The 24,861-nt window shown below is 45.0% G+C and overlaps 1 protein-coding gene across 1 annotated transcript in view; it reads right to left on the reverse strand.

The window, feature by feature from the left end:
* The window catches only part of ZMIZ2 (zinc finger MIZ-type containing 2), a 124,021-nt gene that overhangs the window by 42,394 nt on the left and 56,766 nt on the right, over positions 1-24,861 (reverse strand). Inside the window, exon 2 of the mRNA XM_060250423.1 lies at positions 3,135-3,271. Within this exon, the coding sequence (XP_060106406.1) occupies positions 3,135-3,184 (50 nt within the window). The 5' untranslated portion in view covers positions 3,185-3,271. The remainder of the gene's footprint in view (positions 1-3,134; positions 3,272-24,861) is intronic.

The following is a 24,861-nucleotide window of genomic DNA, read 5'->3' on the forward strand; positions in this document are numbered from 1 at the left end:
TAAAACATACCATATATATATTTTTTTAAACTTCCAATTCTAGGCACAACAAAGCAAATGACACCACACCAAATTAATATAAAATCAACCAGAATCTGGGCATCAGCAGGCAGCATAACAGAAACAGGAAAGAAAGGAAGAGTAGGTTTTTATACCCCACTTTTCTCTACCTTTAGAAGTCTCAGAGCAGCTTACAATCACAGTCCCTTCCTCTCTCCACAACAGGCCCCTTGTGAAAAAGGTGGGGCTGAGAGTTCTGAGAGAACTGTGACTGGCCCAAGGTCACCCAGTGGGCTTCAAGTGGAGAAGGAGTGGGGAATCAAACTTAGTCCTCCAGGTTATAGCCCACTGCTCAGAACCACTACATCATGCCCAGTGGCCAAGCCAACCCCACCCCTTTAACAAGTCTGGTATGGTGTAGTGGTTAGTGTTGGGCCAGGACCTGGAATGGCTGTGTTCAAATCCCTTGCTCAACCAGGGAAGCCTGCCAGGTGACCCTGGGCCTGGGCCTGTCACCGTCTCTCAGCCTAACCAACCCTCACAAGGCCGCTGTCATGAGGATTAAGTGGAGGAGGCAGGAACGATGCGAAACACCGCTTTGTGTCCCCAATCAGGCAGAATGGTGGGATATATAATGCCAAAAATCAAATTAAAATAATAAATAAATAAGCAAGCTTGTACAAACAACAATTTCTTTGCCTGCTACTGGAAAGTCACCAGATCAAGCGTCTTTCTATTACCAACACAGCAGAGGCCCTTCAAATGTTCAGGGCTTGGGTAATGTTGCTGCTGAGGTATGTGTGTGTGTATATATACATTTATATATAGAGAGAGGTTGCTATAGGGATGCTGATCCCAAGAGAAAGTTCTCCACCTCTAAAATCTTACCACATGATGTGGTATTATCATGGCAATTATCCCCACCCTTGCCAGGGGCTGATACTCTGCTGGCTGTCGTAAGGGAAGAGCTCAGACACATATAAAGCTGACTGACATGAAATCAGACCTTTTGGCCTTTGTAAAAGCAACGCCACCTCAGAGTCGGAAACGACCGGTGTTTGCACAGGGGACTACTTTTACCTTTACCTTTTTAGCTCAGTGCCAGAGTTTTTTCATCCAGGATTAAGCTTAAATTCCATGAGCAAACTGATGTGGAAGGATTCCGCCAAGGCTTCTGCAAAACTTGATACATCATCCCAAGGTTTTTTGTTTATTTGGGCAAGGTGGAAGTTTTTCTCTGCTGTGGTGCTCATTTCCTCTGCAGTTAGCACTATCTTGTGTGCAAGATCAATGTTATTCAAGGAACCCTTATGTTCCCATTGGCAAGTACGGCATTGGGAGAAAGCTTTTACAGTGGCCAGAGAGAAGCGCAAGGGGAATGATATTATAAGATCTAAGACTAAGATTTCACAGGGTACCACATGCTACAGAGGTTTCTCATCTTAAAAAATGGTTGAAAACCCCTGGCCTGCCCTCTGTTATGCCTGGACCCAGGAAGAGTAAAGTTCTTCCCTAACACTGGCTGCTCAAGAGCGTCATACCTGAAGATGCCAAAGATTGAACTTTGGACCAATATTCCCTCTAAGCTGTGGAGTCATGTGAGCAAAAATTCTGCTTCCTGAGCTACTGGCATTAAAGTTGTGAGCTACTGAATAAATTAGTTTTCTCTAGAGCCATTTTTCATGAGCTAAGACAAAAATGTGTGAGCCAGAGGCTAAAAAAACTATGAGCTAGCTCACACTAACTCAGCTTAGAGGGAACATTGCTTGGGACTGTCTGCATATAAAAGGGCTGCTCCACCACCAAGCCAAGGTCCCTCCCCTAAGTTGTCTGTTGGAAAACAGATTTGTACATGGAGGGAGCATTCAAAAATGTAATCTTCCACCTGCACTCTGAAGTCCAGGAAGGAATCTGCAATGAGACTTTTCTGAACACATAGCGCTGTCCTGAATTCTTGAACAGGAGGGAAATGGGAAATTCTCTGGATGGACAGAAGCAGCGGTCGGGAAATGGAAAACTGAGTTGGGAGGCATTACTTAGAGATCAGTGCCTGGTGAGCTCATGGACTTGACAGAATACAAACCTGGGGACAGGTAAGAAACAAGCACCACAGCTGGCAGAGAACAGCAGATCAAATCTATGGCCAGAGAGGAAGAACTGTTGACAGGAAAGTATGGTAACAAGGGTGGGGGGAGGAGAAGTTTATGTTTGCAAAGCAAGATCTGCAGCCAAGGAGGAATGGAGGAGTACACACATGTAGAAACCTGCGGCCAGAGGGGGGACGGAAAACAGAAACCGGGGCTAAAGTGTTACGTGTCTGTCCGTACACTGTGCTTTATCCTTGGCTGCAGGTCACTACAGAGAGATGGTGAAGGGCTGGGCTATGGATTCTTCAACTGCAGGTGTTAGCACATTCTGACCACCCAGTCAAATGGCTACACAATGCCGGTCCAGACAATGACGGAACTGAGCTCTGAAGTTTCAGTCTCACTAGTGGGCAGGGGTCAGCTTCTGGCTCTCTGTCCACAATACAAGGAGACCATCCTGAGAGCTTTTAGCACCTGTTAAAACTTTTGCTCCAAGACAATCTGGTTGCAAGAATTGAGTTCAGTGACCTGCATAAATCAGACAAAATCAAACCAGTATAATTATTACATTTTTGTTTATCTCAGGAGAATGGCAAGGAGCCATGTCCCAACTACTGAAAGTCCCCTCTGGCTTTTTAAGAATTCAGGGCAATAGGTGTTGTTTAGTTATTGTTTATTTAATTTGCTTCATTGATACCCTTTCTTTCTCCCCAATGGTGACCCAAAGTGCCTTAAACATCGTTCTCCTCACCTCCTTTTTTCACAACAACCCTGTGAGGCAGGTTAGGCTAAGGGTGCACGACTGGCCCAAGGTCAGCTAGCAAGCTTGACATAGCCACATGCACTTTCATGCTTGCTTGAAGTCCCTAACAGCTAAAAACTCGGCTTCCTTAAAACAAAAAAACTGCCAGTCTGCTGAATTCTGTGCCCAACATCAAATTCTCCAGAAGAACCACAGTATCTGCCCAGCCACTTCGTTCTCAAGGATGACAAGGAGGCAAGCAGATGGACAGAGCGTGGGGATGGGGCAGGCTGAGCCATACTCACCCATGTGGGGTGGGTGGGAGCGATGGTTTCATTGGGTTCATTGAGTTCATTGGCTACAGGGAAGCGGAGGGGTTGGGTGCGGGATCTTCCAGGGCAACCACGGCAACAGCAGCCTCCGAGTGTCAGCTCCAGCTGGGCTAGAGAAAAAAGAGACAAGCAGAACGCGAGACGTTAGCTGCCAAATGACAGCAGCCATGTTGCACGCAGAGAAGGCAAATCTGTCCACCAGCGGATACACTGGGAAAGCGTGCAATAGGAATCAGTCCAAACGCTGGCGGTTGTCGAGTTCTTCAGTCCCACCCACCCGAATACCCCAGGAGGCTCCGAAGGAAACAGACCGGCATTTCTGGCTGCTCCCAGGCCCGTAGTAAAATGACGATATTCGGTGAAGGGCTGCGAATCATGGAGTGTTGTGCCTTGAGGCACAGGTGGCTGAATTTTCACTTTATGGGACTCAAAGCAATTTTGCCTGAACATTTTAAGCAAGCACAGACCTAGCTGAGTGTTAAAGTTCCTCCACTGGGTGAGGACCCTTCTTTGGTCTCTCTCAGCAAACAGACACACAGTGGCATTTACAATACATAAAGCTCTCTAAAAATATCACCCAATGGCAGCTGGTGCCTGAGGCTCCACCCAACAGACGCTTCCTAGGGCCACCCACCGGAATCTCCAGTATCTCTGCCCATCAGGCTCCATCTCTTCACCTTCCTTGGCAACTCTACTGGGCTCTCAGTTCATGCACCCTCACATTTTAAGTTATCTTTTACTGAGAGATATACAAAGCAATGCCAAAAGGTACTTGTGAATCAGGATGAAGACTTCAAACAAATAACTCACAGGATTAGAGGAGGGGGGAATGAAAGACCAGCAGAGATCTGTGAACAAAATGTGTTCTGCCTGACACCTGCAGAATGTGCATATCTAAGGCAGACTCTCACCAAATGAAGTCTGCCAAGTGAAAGCAGAGGCTGGAAATTGTTCAACTATGAAAGGAGCTAGTATACATCCATTGTGACAAAAGGCAGAAAGCACCAGGCACACAAAGAACACATGCTCAGCATAACCTAAGAACAAGCATGTATCAATTTATGCATCTGCAAGCTCTTTGTAGGTCATCTTATTTCTCATTAGACTGCATGGATTGCGCTGCAGCTACATCTTGAAATCACTCTCCATATCACACACACACACATTACAAAATATATTGTGGCAAAGCTGTTCTGCCTCAAGTGAATGTACCTATGCCTGCCGAGGTCACCCCACTCCTTTCTGGCACTGGGCTTCAGCATTTCAACATGGAAGTACATCCAGGGTTGTTCTGGTTTCACCTCCAGCTGCAGTTTTAATCTATGCTGTTCCCTTTTGGCATAATCATCATCAAACCAGGGCTGGTTTTCATTCACAGGAGCACCAACAGTGATAAATCTGAAGTCCGATGCTTTTAAATACCCTACCCCCAAACCCTCCCTAATAACCCCAAACTGAGACAACGGTCAACAGCCCAAACAATGCAGAGTCTCTGTCTTTAGGCCTTGATTAGGTGATTATATCTCCCTGTCCTCATGTACCCTCCCCTCTAAGACCAAGTCAAGGACAGGACTGGCTGGCAGACCCAGGGAGGCCTACTCTGCATAACTGCCTTTTCACACTTTTGTTTCAGATTCCCCACCACGCCCTTTCCCCACACCTTTGCCGCAGGTCACCACCTCAGATTTCCATGTCCCCCACCCCAGACCCCTCTGGGCAGCCAGAACGCATTCTTCCTCTGCCCCCTTCCCGCTGACATGCTTGTCCCTGGTTTTCCTGAGGGGAAGTGGTCACATTTGTTCAGCACAGGCTTTTGCTCTGACTACGTCAACTTTATACTGCGGCCAAAAGGAACTTGGCGTACTGCCCAGATCTGGCAAAACAAGGTCCTGGCAGGAGCAGGCTGGAGGGCCTGGCCTAGTTACACCAGATTAACTCTCAACTGTCCACGGATTCCTGACAGACAGAACTACGGCTAGACAGAGTTTTGGACTGACTACTGTTTTAACCAGGCTGAAAAACTCCAGGTTCCTTGGGCCAGTCAGATGATAAAATTCTGAGCTTTTTGTAGGAAAGAGGGGGTAGAAATAACATTAATCAGGGATGTTGGTGCGACAAAGGGGGGGGGGGGAGTTTTGCCAGCAATGGGTTCTAAGTTGCAGGCTATCGATTGGAACACACCAGGAGGATTATTAGAAATAATACTAACGAGAGGCACTTGAACTCGGTTGTATTCAGTGCAATCCTCAGTGCGCTTTAGTGCTTACCTTGTCTGTGAAGAAGTATCAAAATCGTCGGGGGAAGCGGACACCTGGGATCATGCCTGAGGACAGGCCACAAGGGAAGGATGTGGTGGGACTGCACTTTAGTTCAAAACCCAGGTAGCCTCTGTTTCTGTTTCCCCCTCCCCCCCTTTGCTCATAGGCCTCAGCTCTGAGATAGGAAAGCGACTCTGGCTAGAACCGCTTTGACAAGGTCTTGGATCCTGTTCTTCAAAAAAGCCTCCAGCTGAGCCAAGCGCCCTGGGCTAAGAGCAAGGGAAGCACAAATCTCTTTCTGCTGCTGTTCTGTCTGCCTCCCAAATCATCTAGGCCACGGGAGTGAAGAAGAGGGAGGGTAAGTCAAAGGACACACTGCTAGCCAGAGTGGTTGGCTAGGCTGGGTTTGAGGCATGGCCGCTGAGTAAGGCAACTCCCAGATGCCTCTGCTATTGGGGTGCAGGGAGCAGTAGGGTTGCCAGATCTCCCCTGGCCATTGGCGGGAGATGGGGGATAGGGTAGCCAGATCCATACTGGGAAATTCCTGGAAATTTAGGGATGGAGCCTAAGTGGACAGGCACCTCACTGGGGTACAATGCAATAGAGTTCACCCTCCAAAGTAGGGGTGTCGAACATGCGGCCCAGAGGCTGAATCAGGCCCCCCAGAGGGCTCCTATCAGGCCCCCAAGCAACTGGCTGTCATCTGCTTCCTTCTCCCTGTCTCTTGCTCTCTTCTGCATCAACGCCAGGCTTGCTCAATTGCACAGCAAAACCTATTTTCTCCATTGGCTGAGGCTCCTCCCTTGGGGAGGGAGGGGAGAGACAAAGCTTGCTTTGCCAAGCTCTCTCGATCACACAGCAGAGCTACTGAGCCAAGTCTCTCTTCCTTCTATTGGCTGAGGCTCCTCCCCCTCCTGGTTCCTTGGGGAAGGAATGAAAGAGCCAGAGCTTCCTTTGCCCAGTTCCCCGGATCCCATGGGAGAAATACAAAGCACCTTTAAGACCAATAAGTGCTAACGTTTTAAGCATGTTTTAGTTTAAGTGTTTTTTTTAAAAAAATATTTAATGGTGTTTGTTTGTATTCTTTTATAAAGTTTCTATCTCTGCTAACTAATCTTAAATAGGAACACACACGGCCTGGCCCGACATGGCCCGGCCCAACAAGGTCTCATTTATGTCAGATCTGGCTCTCATAACAAACGAATTTGATACCTCCGATCCAAAGCATCCATTTTCTCTGGATGAACTGTTCTCTGTAGCCTTGCGATAAGCTGTGATTCCAGGGGATCCCCAGGTCTCACCTGGAGGCTGGCATCCCCAGCAGGCAAAGGCAACAGCAAAAGAGAGATGCCCACCTCCCATGGACCCAGCACCAGAATCCTAACACTCCTGGTGCTGATGTTCCAGAACTTTCCAAGTATATTCCTTTCCTAGGGTAGGAAAGATTCCACCAGCAAGAAGGCAGAGGGGACATTCCATTCCTCCATCTGCTGGGTGAAAGAGGAGTCACTGGAATCTGGATTGGAAGGAGGGGGGGAAGGGAAGAAGGCCTTGGAGCAGCCCCACAGGCAGGCCCCTCATTTGCTAATGTAAGGGGGAGGGGGGCCTACTTAAGGCAGTCTGCCAAGCTCCCTCTCTCCTGTTTTTTTTTTTTAAACAATTTTATTTCGCAATGCTTTCAAAGGGGTTGGCCAGTTGCCGATATTGTTAACCTGGTAGCTGTGCACTCTCTCACTGGCAAAACTGGTGTAATAATGGGATGTTTTTCATGGTTTTGAAGAGATTACATAAACCAGCTTGTGAATCTAAAGGCAGGAGGAAAACCTAAGTAAAACAAGAAAGGCAAGATGCTAAGTCTTGGGTTACAAAGGAGGTGGGAAGAGAAACTGTTGTGTAGCGAAGCTGCCCTATACAGCAGTGAAAAAAGAAAAACAGCAGCAGGCTGAAACTCTGTTGTCCTCTGCTTCAGAAAAGGGGTAGATGTATAGAATTCACATAGATTTGACATTTTACATGGATTTTATTTCCATCAAAAGCCCCGTGGTGATTCTCTGAATTTTCATCAGAAAGAGCAGTCCCATGATGGGTTCCTAGGCAAAGTTCCCCTCTGGTTCTTCCCTCACAGGCTGAATTCAAGCATCATATGAGGTCATATCATATGATCTTCCCATTTCCATGGACCCCCAGGATCGCCAGCATTTTAGCCTCCTAATCACCCTGCCTTGGTGGCACCCAATGAGCAACTTACTCTGCTGCGGCTTTCCCCTTTCTTTCAAAAACTGTTCAGGTCCCTCTCTCCCCCCCCCCTTGGTCACACACATACGCACGCCCCTTCAAAGATGACATGTCAAATGAGACACACTCATCCTTATTGTGGGGAGTATAGAATCATAGAGTTGGAAGGGACCTCCAGAGTCATCTAGTCCAACCCCTTGCACAACGCAGGAAATTCATAAATACCTCCCCCTAAATTCACAGGATCCTCATTGCTGTCAGATGGTCAGCTAACCTCTGTTTTAAAACCTCCAAGGAAGGAGAGCTCATCACCTCCCAAGGAAGCCTCTTCCACTGAGGACCTGCTCTAACTGTCAGGAGGTTCTTCCTGATGTTAAGCCGGAAGCTCTTTTGATTTAATTTCAACCCACTCGTTTTGGTCCTACCTTCTGGGGCCACAGGAAACAATCCCACACCATCCTCAATATGACAGCCCTTCAAGTACTTGAAGATGGTGATCATATCACCTCTCAGCTGCCTCCTCTCCAGTATATTCTGCTCTTCTTCCAACTAGCTCAGGGTGGAATGCGCAGCCTTCCCTAGAGTTGTCGATTCCAAGCTAGGAGACTCCTGGAGATTTGGGAGAGGAGCCTTGGGAGGGCAGGGTTTGGGGAGGGCAGCACCTTAGCAGGATATAATGCCCTAGAGTTAGGGATGCCAGCTCCAGGTTTGGACACTGCTGGAGATTTGAGGGTGGTGCCTGAGAGAGTAGGGTTTAGGGAGGAGAGAGACCTTGATAGGGTATAATGCCATGCAGTCCACCTTCCAAAGGAGCCATTTTCTCCAGAAGAAGTGGGATCCATGTTTTAAATAAATAATAAATACATAAGCAACTCATGTAGTCTGGAGAACAGTTGTAATTCTTGGGATCTTCAACCCCTACCTGGAAGCTGGCAACCTCTATATACACTCCCTCCCCCAAAACAACCATTTTCTCCAGGGGAACTGAACTCTAAATCTGGAGAACAGTTGTGATTGCAGATCTCCTGACCCCACTTGGAAGTTGGCAAGCCTATTCTCCCCTACTACCCGCCATACGATCGATAAATAATAATAATCCCCAACTATGCTTTATTTTTGCAACAAGGCAGATGAGGGTGAGCAAACTGCCCCCAAAACACCTAGGAAGCAGCATGGAGATTTGATGCTGGGACTCCCCTGTCCAGCTAAGCACTACTATACCATACCAGCTTCCTACAACTATCTTCCTGCACTCTGTTTCTCATCTGTTGGGTAGCAGACCCCTTTGAACCAAAGCTCTTGTTACTAGTGCTCAGTGGGAGCATGCTAGAATCAGGAAATCGAGCAGCCTGGTAGTGCAGGAACATCCATGCACACGGGACAACTGACACAGTGGCTGCTACCCAGGAAACAAAAATAAAGTAATCAACTAAAGTCATGCCTTCTTCTGAGCCACCCACCAGCCTTCTTTGAGAGATGGGGCTGCCTGTTTCCAGGTGAATCTTTCACCAGATGAATGGGAAAATCAGCAATTTCTAACATTAATGTCTATAATTCTATCAGCAAAGCCCAAATGCTTATGAGATAGTTCAGATATTACTTATTTATGCATTCTTCCTTTCTTCCGAACTGGCTTACACAGTTCTCCTACATTTCATCCTCCCAACAGCCCAGTGAGGTAGGTTAGGCTGAGAATGGCTTTCATGGCAGAATGGGGATCTGAACTTGGAGCCCCAAGATCTAGTCTAACATATAGTTACTATACCATACTGGCCTTCATAGCGAACTAACTAAAAAAATAAATTCCTTCTCATATGATTTTACATGCAGGAGCAACTAAAGTTGCCAACTGGCCAGGAAAGAAAATGTCCTGCCCTCTTAATAGAGAATTAATGAATGCAAATGGGCCACTGAAGGTTTTCCTGACATAAAATTAAATAGCATGATTATTGCTGGCAGATCAAACTGATATTAAAGATACAGTTGGAAGGTCTAGTTTATAAGCTGGCAACTTTAGGAGCTGTTAAGTGCACGTCACAGCCTGAGGATCCTCCAAGATCCGAACCATTCCTATGTGCATGCGCTTGAGCAATCATCAGTGCAGTCCTAATCACAGTTACACTCTTCTGAAGTTTCTGGACTTAAAAAAGCATAACTGTGTTCAGGGCTGCACTGAATGAGTTTCAGAATCATATCAATAACTGTTCTTATTTGAAGATAAAGCTTGCAACTAACATACATTTGCCTTAAATCAAGTTAACTACCTTGTTACCACTTACCAATGCACCTGTCATGTTTACAGTCATAAACAGCTGAAGGGAGAAGTCTGTTCAGGATGACTTGTATGTGAGAAGAGTAATAATGCTCTGAGCAAGGGGAAACTTGGGTGAGCAGACAGGAACAGGTCAAATTTGGAGAGCACCAGTTAGAAAGATTCCAACTCCATCCCCATCCCCCAAAAACAGCTCTCCTCCATTAAATGGAAGTTGCCGTATCACAAATGTGTAACACCTGTTTTTCCAAAAATTCCTAGATGGGTCAAATCAATGCTGCAGATTGGGTGGGGCACACACACACCTATTCCAGGAATCTACCATAGCCCCACAGTATGAAAACTGCCTTACAAACAACGTTCCCTCTAAGCGGAGTTAGCGTGAGCTAGCTCACAGATTTTTAGCCTCCAGCTCACACATTTTTGTCTCAGCTCAGGAAAAAATGGCCACAGAGCACAATAATTTATGCAGTAGCCCACAACTTTAATGCCAGTAGCTCACAAAGTAGAATTTTTGCTCACAAGCCTCTGCAGCTTAGAGGGAACATTGCTTACAAGCCATCTATATAGAAATTCTTTCTCTCATGATTTTACACCCCGAAGTCCCTTGAATGAATATATCTGTGAACCAAAAAAAGCAGAACATGGAAAGGAGTTCTCAGTCTGAGCATAACAATATATAACCTGACACAGTTCCCAACTGTCAGTTCAAAACCCCATTTCCCCCAACCAAAGCCACTGCCTCAGCTGGGTGACCACAAGCCCTCTAACGGCTTTTCTTCTGTACATTAAACGAGAAGGATGCTCAAACAGGTCTTTTGCAAAGCGGCACAGGACTGCTTGCAAACACAGAGAGAGAGAGAGAGAGCATATGGCTGATGATGTTCAGAGGGAAGCCCAAGCCCTCTCTCTACGGGTGGGGGGGCACAGTGGTGAGGAGACACCTGGCAGCCCCACAGAAGCCAAGAGGGCTACACAGCTCAGACTGGCAGGCATCTTGAAGGACAGAGGAGTGGGGAACGAGAGAAGTTCAACAGAAAAGAGGAAGCAGAAGCCCCCTGTTTTCTTTCCAGCACACAGTGGTGCATTCAGATGCTGCACTGAGATTTCTCCCCACCCCGGAAGAGAGATGGACACAATGGTCACAGTGTAATCCTAATCAGAACTACATTGTTTCACACCCATTGATTTCAATGGCAGGGTGTATCTCTGTTTAGGATTGTGCTGTTAGTGTTTCATAAGAACGTTAGCAACAACCCCGCTGGATCAGACCAGCAGTCTGTCTAGTTCAGCATCCTGCCTCACCTAGTGGCCAATCAGTTACGCTGGAAGGCCAACAACATGGCAGAGGCCTAGGCCTTCAGCTGATCGAAAACCCTACAAACCTGCCCCACGCTTGCCTGCGCAAGCAACAATCACTCTGCCATGCCCCCAACCCTTGATATAATTGCCAACTTTTTAATATTGTCTCTGTGCCTTGATCAGCTGCCTAATCCACAAACACTCTCAGCTGCTACTGCTTATATCCATGTTAAGAAACATGACACCTACTGATTTTTGCATGCAAACAGAGAGGGCAAGCCTGGCCAGTTGGCTTGGCAGTATTACTTATTTATATATCTTATTCTCCCAACATTCATTTTATCATCACAACAACCCTGTGAAGCAGACTAGGCTAATACTGTGTGTATCCCCCAAGTGAGTTTCACAACAGAGCAGGGGGCTGATCTGAACCTAGGTCTCCCAAATCCTAGTCCAACCACTCAGCGATACACCAGAATGACTCCCCCTTCTACCCTTCGGCAAGCCTCGCAGTGGCCAAGCAACAAAAAGTGAACTAGCGAGCTTTCCAATGAGTATGTCAGAAACACCAGCTCCCATTGCACAGCCATCTTGCATTTATTGATTCACTAGCATAGCATTATGTCTGTATCGGGTGGCACAATCCATATCAGGTGGTGCAACTCGCACACAGAGCTTGCAGGGTAGTTGCCTCCCCTTTCTGTTGGATCTTTATCAGCTGAAACACAGCTGCCACCACTGCATGATGCCAGACCTATAAAGCAAAATCAAGGACCCAGCCAACACCCACAAACATATGAAGGGGCTTTATACTAAGCCAGACCTGTTGGTACCCCCAGCAAACGATTGACTGACAGCAGCTCTCTAGGATCTCAGGCCAAGAAAAGTCTTTCTTGAAGACCTTGTTATCTGAGATTCTTTTACTGGAGCTGCCAGGGATTGAACCTATGACCCTCTGCTTGCAAAGTACATGCTCTGCCGCTGAACCACAGCCATACTACAAGGGACCCCAGAGAAGTCACACAAGGCCTTATGCCTCAGAAAGCTAAATGCATGATCCCTACTGAAGGAGGGGACAGGAAACCTTGTGAAAGCAACCAACTTAACTGTAAGCCCCACTGAGGAGACATGAGTATGGTTCTGAGTAGACCTTCTTAGGCTTGCTCTCTTAAATGTCACATATTTGTACTGGGTGGAATACAAAGATTGCTTCATTTATTAAGAAAGTCATTTGACTGGAGAGAAGAAAGCAATATGATTTGTGTAGAGGAAAATGTACGTTTTTGCTGTGCTTTGTTCTCTAAATGAAGGCTGAGTTAACCAGGATGGTTTTTGTTTTCTTGTTTTTTAAAATGGCACTTCCAAGGTTTTTCATCATGATAAAAACCATTGCTTCTGCAAATTCTTTCAGCCAACTGAGTGTACTGAAGCTGCAGCCCACAAGTACTTTCAAGATGAATCTACAGGCTAGAGCTAGCTGTGCAAACTTACAGACAATAAAATTATTTCTGCCTCTTCCAAATTCCGCCCACCCCCCAATAAAGATAGCTAAATAACATCCTAATTCTCTTCTTTCCCATACTAAAGATGCACTCTTTGCAATAACACACCACAGTCCTGGACCAGAAAAACAACAACGTACATTTTAAGAAATGCACAGCTGAGAAAAGGAAATGCAAAGGGAAAGCTTTGCTGTCCACACCTTACTGAAACTAGAAAACAGAAACCAAAGGACAGGATTATTTTAAGATTCACTCCCTGTAGTAGTCACTGGAAATGATGACTGCAGTTCTTAGTATTCAGGCTTTCTCTGGCATTTTAAAGGACACCCCCACGAGTTAGCCAACTGCTCTAGCTACCCTTCCCCACTTAGGGGGGATGTATTTTCAGTAAGGGCTTCAAAGAATCTCACAGAAAAAACAGTAATTTGTGAACAGTAATTTTCTGTGAGATTCTTTGAATCTCCTACAGTTCACTTGCCAGCCTTTCACATCTAAACATGCTTTTTAAAGTTTTTAGGTACCTTTAGCAGAACCGTATATGCAGAATGCAACTTTTTAAAAAACTGTTTACCTTCTGATGATAAACACCTTTTTTAGAGGGCTCCTCATCACTTCTGTTGGGATTTTCTTTTTAAACCAGAAATGTTCATGTTCCAAGAAAGCAGCTTTCTTTTTGTTAAATGGAACTGCCACAAATTTAAAAGCCTCTTGCTAATTTTTATACTTCCTTCTTGGTTCTGCTAAATCTGGCTATGGCCCTGCCCAAGATCTTGGTTGGAGGCCTTATTCTGTATGCCTCTATCTTCAGGGGCAAGACGGGTGGGGCTTTCTTTTGTGTGGCCTCCCCTGCATCCATTTTTAGGGAAGAAGTTATTGTTTCCCCACACTTCTAACAACAGGTAATTTTTGTTTGTATCTTCATGTTCTTGCTCTGCTTTTCTATGGTTATTTATGGGAAAGGGCCATGGTTCAGTGGCAGAGAATCTTCCTGGCAAGTAGAAGGTCCCAGGGTTCAATCTCTGACATCTCCAATTAAAAGGTGACATGAATGACCTCTGCCTGAAAAGCCACAGCCAGTCTGAGTACACAAAACTGACCCTGATGGACAGATGGTCTAAGTCAATATCAGGTAGTTTCAAGTGTTCTTGTGCTGTTTGAGTCTCTTGTAAGTTTAATATTTTTTTTTGGCAGTTAAGTCGCAGTTGACTTATGGTGACCCCACAGGGTTTTTAAGGAAAGGGGCATTCTGAGGTGGTTTGCCATTGCCTGTCTCTGTGTAGCAACTCTAGACTTCCTTTGGTGGTCTCTAAGTACTAACCTGCCCAGCTTCTGAGATCAAGATCAGGCTAGTTAGGAGGATATACGTTTAATACTAGTACTTTTTTATGATTGGCTATTTATTGTTTTTCATTTTGTTTTAAATAGGAACTGTGCTCTGAATTCAGAATTTTGGTGACATATAAACATTTCCAAGGAGACAAATACACCAAAGGTGGCATTGCAATGCACAGTCTGTCTACACTTTGTGTGAAAATGGTAGGAGTATTCCACAGTATCACAGTGAATCAGCTGTATCAGTCCTATGACTTCCTTTCACTATTCTTCCTTTGAGGGAAAAAGACCTGCTTCTACGAAGAAAAGAGAAAAAAAGACTTCCTCTCTGTTGGAGAAAGACTTGATGGGAAAGATCAGTAGACCCAACTGACAAGGAGTGGATCCAACCCAGTATTTCATGAGGGATGTGTATGATCTGAGCATCCACACAAGCTCTGTTATCCAGTATAGCATGTCCAGGAAGGAAATACTGTGTAACCCAAGCAGGAAGTCTTACCCAACACTAAACACTGCTACTCTTTAGTCTGTGGGATTAATATCCTTGAAATATCCTTTCTTTAAAGGGGAGGGATGTAGAAACAAAGCTGTATCTAGCAACAGTAAAGTACAAATGAACTCTATGGCTTCCAGAACATATATGTCTTCATCCAGAACATATTCCCTCATTTTTCTTCACACTGGGGACTCAAAGAAGCTTCTCTGATTCTCCATTTTATCCTCACAACAACAACCCTGAGAGGTAGATGAGGATGACAGTGACAAGCCCAAAGTCATACGGCAATATCCATGACATAACATCTTGGTAAGAGATCGAATTAAGTTTTAAATTAATTCATTGGAGTAAACACTGCAGCCCTACATTTTCTCCCTTTAGTTTAAATACAGGTTTAAACTAAATGCTGACTGCCTGTCTTACAAATCCTTTAGTTTACACTGCGACCACATTAACCCTCTCATGACTAGGCTCAGTGTTCAGTTCCTTAAAATGAATGTGGCAATATTTGAGATGGAAGTCATGCCATTCCTTCCTTCCCTGTTCATCAAAGCTGCATAAAGGCAAGACATTCAACTAAGAGAGGAAAGTGTTCTGCACATGCTCACTGGCACTGTCTCTTATTTATTATTACTTTGCATCTTCTTGGAACTGAAAACAGACTGAAGAGTCAAAATCCTGGATCAAATTGAGCCATGATTAAATTGCATCTTCTAACACTGTTTTCCCCCTCTTGTGTAACCAGCAGGCTTCCAGAAATCTTAGTGGAAGATGGTTGAAGCTGTCTCCTGTTAACTCAGATAATAAGATTCTTTTCCCGGTAGAGACTGGCCTATTCCCAGGGGACAGGGGTTGAAGCCAAGGAGTTAATCGAGGACAAATATATCCAAAGTCCAAAGTATAACAGCTGTTTATGACTCGCCCCCACCATCTCTGAGTTCCAAGTCTGGCACTTTTTTCCATTTAATTCAATTAAAAGAAGCTTTATTATTTCTTCCCCTTTCTTGTTCAGATAGAACTGTTATTCCTTTCGAAAGGGCCTGTCTGGGGGTTTTACCAAAAATCAGCCAATATTGGCAAAAACTGCAAAGCCGGGGGCGGGGGGAACAAGAGACACTTGTGTTTTCCATATCACTCAGTGGTATAAAGGCACAACCCAAAACCCCACCTTCCACACCCAGGGACAGGAAAGGAGTTTCCTATCTCGCCCTATTTTTTTGAAACTGAAACAGCAGCAAATTTGGCTTGGGTGGAGGTAGAGTACAGGGTACTCAAATGAAAAGGGTTCCCACTAAAGTGACTTAGGCTATACTAATTTTGTTAGCCTTTAAATTACCACAAGGCTCTGTGGCTCCCCCCCCCCTTTTTTTCTAAATATATTTTTATTTTAAAAAGTAAGATAATAAGAAGGGTTACAGAAGAGGGGGGAAGGAATTATATAACAAGTTGTGTATATTAAAGATTGTTGTACATTACTGGGTGTATTATAGAATCAAAGAGTTGGAAGGGACCTTCCAGGGTCATCTAGTCCAACACTCTGCACAATGCAACAAGAAGTTGAAAAATATTTCTCCCCAACATCCCCCTCATCACAATTTTAAAACATTTCCTATAAAGTACAGTGGTCCCTACTTCAGACATTTTAAATTTCAAATTTTATTACTGATCTATCTTGTAACTTTATCATTACTGTATATTCTGTATTGGATATTTCAGCATTAAATACAGCAGGATTTAATAGGTATCCTTTAAATATCACACAATAGAAAGTAGAAAATGTTTTGTACCAAATCTGATTCTTTATACGTTTATATTCAAAAATTATTCTCAATCAGCTTAATATTTTAAATTATTTGTCATTCTAACTTTTAAACTGTTTCTGGTTCTAAGTTTGTCTTCTATTTGCATAATATATACTTAATCTCTCCTCTGATTTTTAAATTGAAATACATTGTTCATTTCACCATTGCTGCATAGTCATCAAGTTTATTTTCCCATTCTTCTAAGCTTGGACAAACATCTGGCTTCCATTTTGCTGCATAAATAATTCTAAGGCTCTGTAGCTTTTTGCAACAGATCTGTATGTGAGCAGTATGGTGACTGGAGTGTCAGATCCCCACTTGGCTGTTGGGAGATCTTGAGCCAGTAACTCTCAGCCTCACCCCACAAAATTGTTGTAATGTACAAAATGGGGCAACACCTGTCCAAAAACATATACAAAGCCCTGAAGTCCTTGGAAAAAGTTCAGGATTGAAGAATATCACCTCATCACCCCGCTTTGTAACACTGCTTCAAATAAAAGGAATTTTAACAAGCGTACTGCTGTTCTACACCCCCTCCCCAGTATTACCAGAATTCATGAGATTTATAGCCTAAAACCATATCCAGACTCAATACTTTTTTTTCCTGTTCTAGCTTGTGAACTGTGGATGGGGTGGGGGCTTCCTAGTCCTCTGAGGCAGAGCTGGATTTATGCAGAAATCAGGTAAACTATAAGTTAGGGCCTCAGATAACCAAGGGCCTCTAAATAATTTAAAGAAAAACACTGAAAATGTATAATTTGTAAAAAGAATTGGGAGTGTGTGATATGGATCCTCCTAAACATAGTTGAGGGTCTCAGCACAGCCCTGATTTGAGGCTCCCAAGCCTCCCCCCTCACAGGGGTACAGCTAGCAAATGGCCTTGAAGCCCACGTGTGAAAAGGAGCCCTCCCCTTGCCTCCTGTAGTCACCCTGCTGGGAAGGTGGACTGGCTCCTGGGCGGCAATGACAGTGTCGTCCGCTCCCCCTCCAGGCCCCAGCCGCATCAGGCAGCAGCCTCTGGAACAGCACGTCCTGCTCGCTCGACTCGGCCTCCTCCAGCTGCAGGGAGCCAGCCAGCGAGACCACAAGGAAGCAGCAGCAGCACCCGGCTGCCCTCTCCCCTCCCCCATCCAGGGAAGCAGTCGAGGTTGGAGCGGGCCGGGCGGGCGAAAACACAGCAGCGCGCCTCTCCCTGTCCCTGACATTCCAGAGAAAGAGCGAGAGGCAGAGCCCCGGAGAAGGAGAAGAAAGCAAGGCCTTTGCACCGCCAACCTTGGGTGTGGGGTGTCTCCCCCTCCCTTCAGCAGCAGTGAAATAGGATTCCGCAGGCTCCAAATGCCTGGTGGTGTCATTCTTTTAAAACACTGTGAAATGTACATTTTGCTCATCTACCTTTTAGAATACGTTAATAGGGGGCCACTGGGTATCTTTTATCTAGTCAGTACACATTTTTAAAATCCCTCCAAAGAGCTCAGGGAAGTGGGCATCCTTTCCTTCATTTTATATACACAACCTCCCTATGTAAAATTAGGGTTGCCAGCCTCCAATTGGGGGCTGGAGGTCTCCAGCTTTTATAACTGATCTGCAGGATATAACTGATAGCTTATAACTGATCAGTTCACCTGGAGAAAATGGCCACTTCCAAAGGTGGACTATGGCATTATATCCCATTGAAGTCCCTGCCCTCCCTAACCCCCACTGTCCTCAGAGTCCACCCCCAAACAAGGTATTTCCCAAACTGGAGCTGGCAACCAACCCTACATCACAGCAATATAGTTGACATTGGGTCATAATAGCTAAACTGGCAACCCTATCTGAAGGTAAAGAGACAGCATAACTGGCCCAGGATCACCCAGAAAGCTTCATGGCAGAGAGATGATTTGAATAATATATAATAATAATAATAAATTTTATTTGTACCCCGCCCTCCCCTGCCGAAGCTGTGTCTCCCAGATCCTAACTTCTACACCACATGATATTGGATTTATATTCCGCCCTCCACTCCAAAGAGTCTCAGAGCGGCTCACAATCTCCTTTACCTTCCTCCCCCACAACAGACACCCTGTGAGGTGGGTGGGGCTGGAGAGGGCTCTCACAGCAGCTGCCCTTTCAAGGACAACTTCTGCCAGAGCTACGGCTGACCCAAGGCCATTCCAGCAGGTACAAGTGGAGGAGTGGGGAATCAAACCCGGTTCTCCCAGATAAGAGTCCGCACACTTAACCACTACACCAAACTGGCTCTCTGTTGTGTGCCTTGCAAGGGATCTGTGACTCTGGATCATATCTAGAAGCTAGAGTAAAACGACAATTGTATTTATAATTCCAGATGGGTTAGTTAACTATAGATGTTAGTCTGTAGTAAGATCTACCCCCCCCCCCAATCCTGTTTTCAGTGCTCCCACCATTAGAGGTGAGGCAGGTTGCATTTTCAGTAGTGGCATCTCACATTTGAAATGCTCTCCTCCTTTGAGGCTCCCCTGCCACCTAGGCATACTGCTTTTTAGGCATCCAAAGCTCTCTCTCTCACACACACACACACTTACCTAGGAGCAAGACCCTCTGAACACAGTGAGGCATAATTCTGAGTAGACAGGCATAGGATTGCTCTTCAAGCCTGTCTCCCCCATTCCATTTCAAGAGGTTTCAAACACCAGAGATTGGAGAGTTTTATCACACCTGGCAGCATCTTTTTGTTTCCTCTCCCCCTCCATTTTTTGTTCTTTCTTCAGATGCAGTGTAACAAAGGGCTGAAAGATGCACTGCTGGCGGCACTTTCATACCGATCATTTTCTTTATCAGTGGTAAGGCTACAAAATGGTATTTTAAAAACTCGGAATTTCACAGGGTGGAGGGAAAAAGGGAAGGGGGAAGTCCTTAAAGGTAGATACTTCATCTACTCCACGTGGGGACAACTCCCTATTGGGGAAAGCAGAGGCAATCAGAGTGCCAAAGGAGCCACCACGCTGGAGGATCCTTGGACACCCCCTCCCCTTTCCCTTGTATCTGTCATTCCCCACCTCCCACATTGCCAGAGGGCTTTTAAACAAATCAGCAGTAAGTATATTGCTATAGGGCAGGGGAGGCCAAACTGCAGCTTGGCAGCCACATGTGTCTCTTTCACACATATTGTGTTACTCTCAAAGCCCCCACCACCCTGTTGCTGGGTTGGAGAAGGCATTTCTCTCTTAAAATCACTTCTCCAAGCCAAGCCAGCTTGGAAAATGCATTTAAAGTTGCTTTCTTTCCACTTCTCCCTCCCTCAATCTATTTTCCTCCCTCCCTCTCTCGTGGCTCTCAACATCAAAGAATCTCTGGGATCATCTAGTCCAATTCCCTACACAGTGCAGGAACTTCACAAATACCTTCCTCCCAACCACATCCCCAGTGACCCCTGCTCCATGCCCAGAAGATGGCAAGAACCTTCAGAATCCCTTGCCAAAGTGGTCTGGAAAAAAAAGGGCTGACCGACCCCAAAGTGGCAATCACCATTTCCCTGGACATGTAAGAACATCTGATGTTCATGCCCTGCAGCCCTCAAACTACTGAAATTTATTCTATGTGGCTCTTATGTTAAGCATTTTTGGCCACCCCTGCTATAGGGAACACTTTCCCTATGAAGGAAGGTTAAAACGCTTGGGACGCTTTAGCTGGAGAAATGTCGACTGTGGGGTGACATGATAGAGGTTTACAAGATTATGCATGGGATGGAGAAAGTAGAGAAAGAAGTACTTTTCTCCCTTTCTCACAATACAAGAACTCGTGGGCATTCAATGAAATTGCTGAGCAGTCGTGTTAATACAGATAAAAGGAAGTACTTCTTCATCCAAAGGATGATTAACATAAGAACATAAGAAAAGCCATGTTGGATCAGGCCAATGGCCCATCCATTCCAACACTCTGTGTCACACAGTGGCTACATGGAATTCCCTGCCACAGGAAGTGGTGGCGGCTACAAGCATAGGCAGCTTCAAGAGGGGAATGGATAAGCATATGGAGCAGAGGTCCATCAGTGGCTATTAACCACAGCTTTAACCACTGGAGAGCCAGTTTGGTGTAGTGGTGAAGTGTGCGGACTCTTATCTGGGAGCACCGGGTTTGATTCCCCACTCCTCCACTTGCAGCTGCTGGAATGGCCTTGGGTCAGCCATAGCTCTGGCAGAGGTTGTCCTTGAAAGGGCAGCTGCTGTGAGAGTCCTCTCCAGCCCCACCCACCTCACAGGGTGTCTGTTGTGGGGGGGGAAGGTAAAGGAGATTGTGAGTCACTCTGAGACTCTTTGGAGTGGAGGGCGGGATATAAATCCAATATCATCATCTCCTTATTGTTGGAACTCTCTGACTGGGCAGTGATGCTCTGTATTCTTGTGCTTGCGGGGGGGGGGGCACAGTGGAAGGGCTTCTAGCCTCACTGATGGACCTCTTGATGGCATTCAGGGTTTTTTTTGGCTATACTATGTGACACAGAGTTTTGAACTGGATGGGCCATTGGCCTGATCCAACATGGCTACTCTTATTTTCTTATAGAGTTACAATGATATACTGGCTACCGCTTTTTTAAAGCTGGAATAAAGTTGGCTGATGGTGAGTGCAAAGGACTGAGAAAGGAAAATGGCACCAGATAAGGGGGCCAGGTTTAGAAAGCCATGCCTTTCCTGTCCACAGGTGGGTTAACCCACTTTGACCCCAATGCTTCTGGAAGCAGCAGATCAAAGCAGGGTCCAGGAAACACCAGAGCAAAGGTGGAGGAACCACGGAAAGGAGAGACAACATTGTGTGGATGCTTCCCCCAAAGCCTATTGCAATCAGAAAGCAGGGTTGGGGCAAATAATCTGTGTGGAAGCATCCTTCCACTTGATGGTGAAGTAACCAGATGAAGAAGAGTAGATTCTCGCACAGGAGCAGAAGAGGGAATTTCAATGTGTGGCTGCTTCTCCCCCTGCATGACAAAGCTGCATCACACCCACACCTATACAAAGGTACTGGAACACCTAAAAGGTATCCTTGAGGAGACCCAAGCTAGTAGCTCCCAATACAGGCCACTTCCGCCCCTCCACCACCACAACCTTCACACTGTCTTCCACATCTTTACACAATAAATTCCTCCAATAATTGGTACACCTATTTTTTATTGCTTAAATTAATTAAGGACACCCAGAACTCCAAAGGCTGTGCTGTACAGCAAGCAATTTTATATCTCCTTTTTAAAGCTGCGGAGCTGGCAGGAACACCTTGCAATGTCCGTGTACCAGAAAAAGGCAGAAGTCAATGTTGAATCTACTTCCTTGAAGGATGGCATCAAAGGTGGAGGGTGGAGGACAGGAGCAAAAATTGAAGCCTAGTAAAATGGTCTTTTAAAAAAGAAGTTTTGCAGAGGTAAACCAGTTGTTTTTTTTGCAAAACACAAGGAAACCATTGAGACTCAAGAGATTTGTACACAGGGCAATGTGATATGGATGAACGGCTGGCAAAATATTGTCTGTGCTTAATTAATCCCAGTCACCAACGAAGGGTGAGAAGTTTCTTACTCAGCCAGTACAGGAAGGGGCTGAATCCAAGCAGACGTTCGGTGGATTGTTTTCCCCATATCCTTCATTTCTGAAAGGGGAAGGAGACAAACCCCATATTTCCCTCCTTACCCCCCCATCATTACAGCATCAAATTACCAAGCGCTAGTCTCAAAATATGAAAAAGAGAAAGCCATTAGAAGGCCTGTGCTGACATGAACTAACACTCATATACATATGTTAGGGTTGTTGTTTTTTTCATATAGACACTTGCATTTAACCATTACTGAGGCTGGCTCTGGTGCCCAGTTTCCTACTAGCAGTTCCTGGTTCCCTATTCGGACATGTACTTGGACTTTTAGGATGCTAAGAACTGATGTGTTCTCTACTCTTTGCTGAGCTGAACTAGAACTTCTAGTAAACTTTAAGCCCATCCTATGAAAAACTCTAAATCAATTCCAGGGGAAGCTTTTGCACTCCAGATCAGTAGATTCTCTTAATCAAACATACAGGTTTCAATTAGCAATTTAAAACAGCTCTGTACCCCCAAAATAAGCTTCGGAACACTGTACATCATACACCCCTAGAATCAGGATAGAAGCAGCATTCTATGAAAGGCCACAGAGCAATGCCAGGTTTAAAACATGGGTTTTGTGCAATGTGTTCCAAAAGCAGAGTGCCCCGGAAATCCCATAAGGTTGGTAAAAACTGTGGAATAAGGAAGTAGAAGCTGCTGTACTCCCATATTAGCTTTAGGCCACTTGAATTCATACACTTGCAGAATCTGGAGATAGTGTTTTGCTTCAGCCAACTTCAGCCTCATCCAACACCCTACCTTTAAATCCAAGAAGAAAAGGAAAATATTCACTGGGGCTGGTATTTTGGATGGATTGGGGAGTCTGACTTTTCTGGTGTGCAAAATGCTCTAATTTTTACCTCCCTTTGTTATACTGGGGCATTAAAATAAATTGGACCTTTAAACATTGAAACACTCCCTGTGTGTTCTTTGGAAAAACAACATTTAGGGCCTCCAAAAACTGCTATCTACTTGGACTTTTAGGATGCTAAGAACTGATGTGTTCTTCCCTACTCTTTGCTGAGTTGAACTAGAACTTCTTCTAGTAAACCTTAAGCCCATCCTATGAAAAACCGTAAATCAATTCCAGGGCAAGCTTTTGCACTCCAGATCAGTAGATTCTCTTAATCAAACATACAGCTTTCAATTAGCAATGTTCTGTCTGCTTAGTTCTAAGCTGTCCAAAATCTGTGCTTTTTTCCCTTTAAAATGCCCACCCACAGAAGTAGTGACATGTGGGAAGAAAGATCGGAGAGTGGGAGCACAGGCTAAAACAGACTAAAAAGAAAAGGTCACCCAAGGAAGTTTCCATCGCAAAATAGCAACTCCGCCTTAGAATGGGACAACGTAACATGAACTGACCTCCCAGATCATTAATTCTAGCAGAAACCCCAAAGACTTATACCCAAGAACACATCCTTGTGCAGCCATGGATGGATGCGTGAACCAACTTTATTGCAAAATGTGTTTTAAGGAGATATGGAAGTTCTCCCAGAAGAGTTTTATCTGCAATATTTATTCACATGAACAAATCATTCCCAACCATGTTCAACCTGGCCCTAATTTATATAAACCACTATAGTAAAATTCCACTTTGTTAGATCTGTCGCTCCCTCTTTCCACCAAGTGGGTCATCTGGGGGCTTTAAGAGCAGGCAGAAATTCACCAGCTCCATCTTTTGTACACCCCAGCATTTCAGAGGGGAGTGTAATGCTACATTTGCAGAACTTATGCCTGTCACAAAGCTATTAAAAGGGCATAAGATTCTCTCCAGAAATAAGTGGCAAGTAAGGAGATGCAACAGAGGACAGGACTTCTGTACCTTTAAATAGGTGTGTGGTTTTTAACAGGTACAACTTGTCATGCAGAGACTCCACCTGCTTCTAACACAACTTTTGCAAGATATTGGGCAGTCACCCTCTTTTGCATATGTTCATGCTAACTTCTGCGGTTAGAATATCACTGAAAAAGGCTGCAATCCTATACATACATACTCAGAAGCTGAATAAAGGACAGGACTTCTGCACCTTTAAATAGGTGTGTGGTTTTTAACAGGTACAACTTGTCATGCAGAGACTCCACCTGCTTCTAACACAACTTTTGCAAGATATTGGGCAGTCACCCTCTTTTGCATATGTTCATGCTAACTTCTGCGGTTAGAATATCACTGAAAAGGGCTGCAATCCTATACATACATACTCAGAAGCTGAATAAAACAGGACTCATGCCAAAGTTGAACACAGAAGATATAAGGACCCTTACAGTCTTTACTTATCCTTGAAGAAACTTCAAAAGCATACAGTTAGAAATTCCATTTTGTAGAGGATGAACTGAGGATGAGATTCTGTGATATACATGTCAAGAGTTATGAAAACCGAGCAGGATCAAGATGGGATAGCCATGTTATTCTCTCTGTAGCAGCAGAAAAGAGTAAGAGTCCAGAAGCACCTTAAAGGCTAACAACATTTGTGGTAGGGTATGAGCTTTCATGAGTCACTGCTCACTTCCTTCAGATATTGAGCTGGTATTTCAGCCTGGTCTATGGGAGGGGGGCACAGAGGAGGAGGGAAAAATCACTATCATGGGTGGATCCATCTCACACCCTAACAAATAGGGATGCAAGAGCCAGACACCAATGGGTTAAGGGTATGAGATTCTAAGCATCTGAAACTCATTGAGCAAACAGGCTCAGCAGCTTTGTATGCACAGAGGGTGGATAATGTACTCCAAAGTAGAGACAGAGACAAGGTTTTGTTTGTTTTGGGGAAAGGCATCAGATGATACAATCACTGCTCTCCGGTATATGTCCAAGCTGAATAAAAACATCTAAAATCTTCTTTGTCTTCCAGTATTGCTATTATTTTCCTTGCAAAAATCCTGTGGCAATGAGTTCTGCAGCTCAGGTCAATATGCTTATTTAAGAT

This window comes from Heteronotia binoei, chromosome 12, assembly GCF_032191835.1.
Source record: "Heteronotia binoei isolate CCM8104 ecotype False Entrance Well chromosome 12, APGP_CSIRO_Hbin_v1, whole genome shotgun sequence".
NCBI classification, from domain to species: Eukaryota; Metazoa; Chordata; class Lepidosauria; order Squamata; family Gekkonidae; genus Heteronotia; species Heteronotia binoei.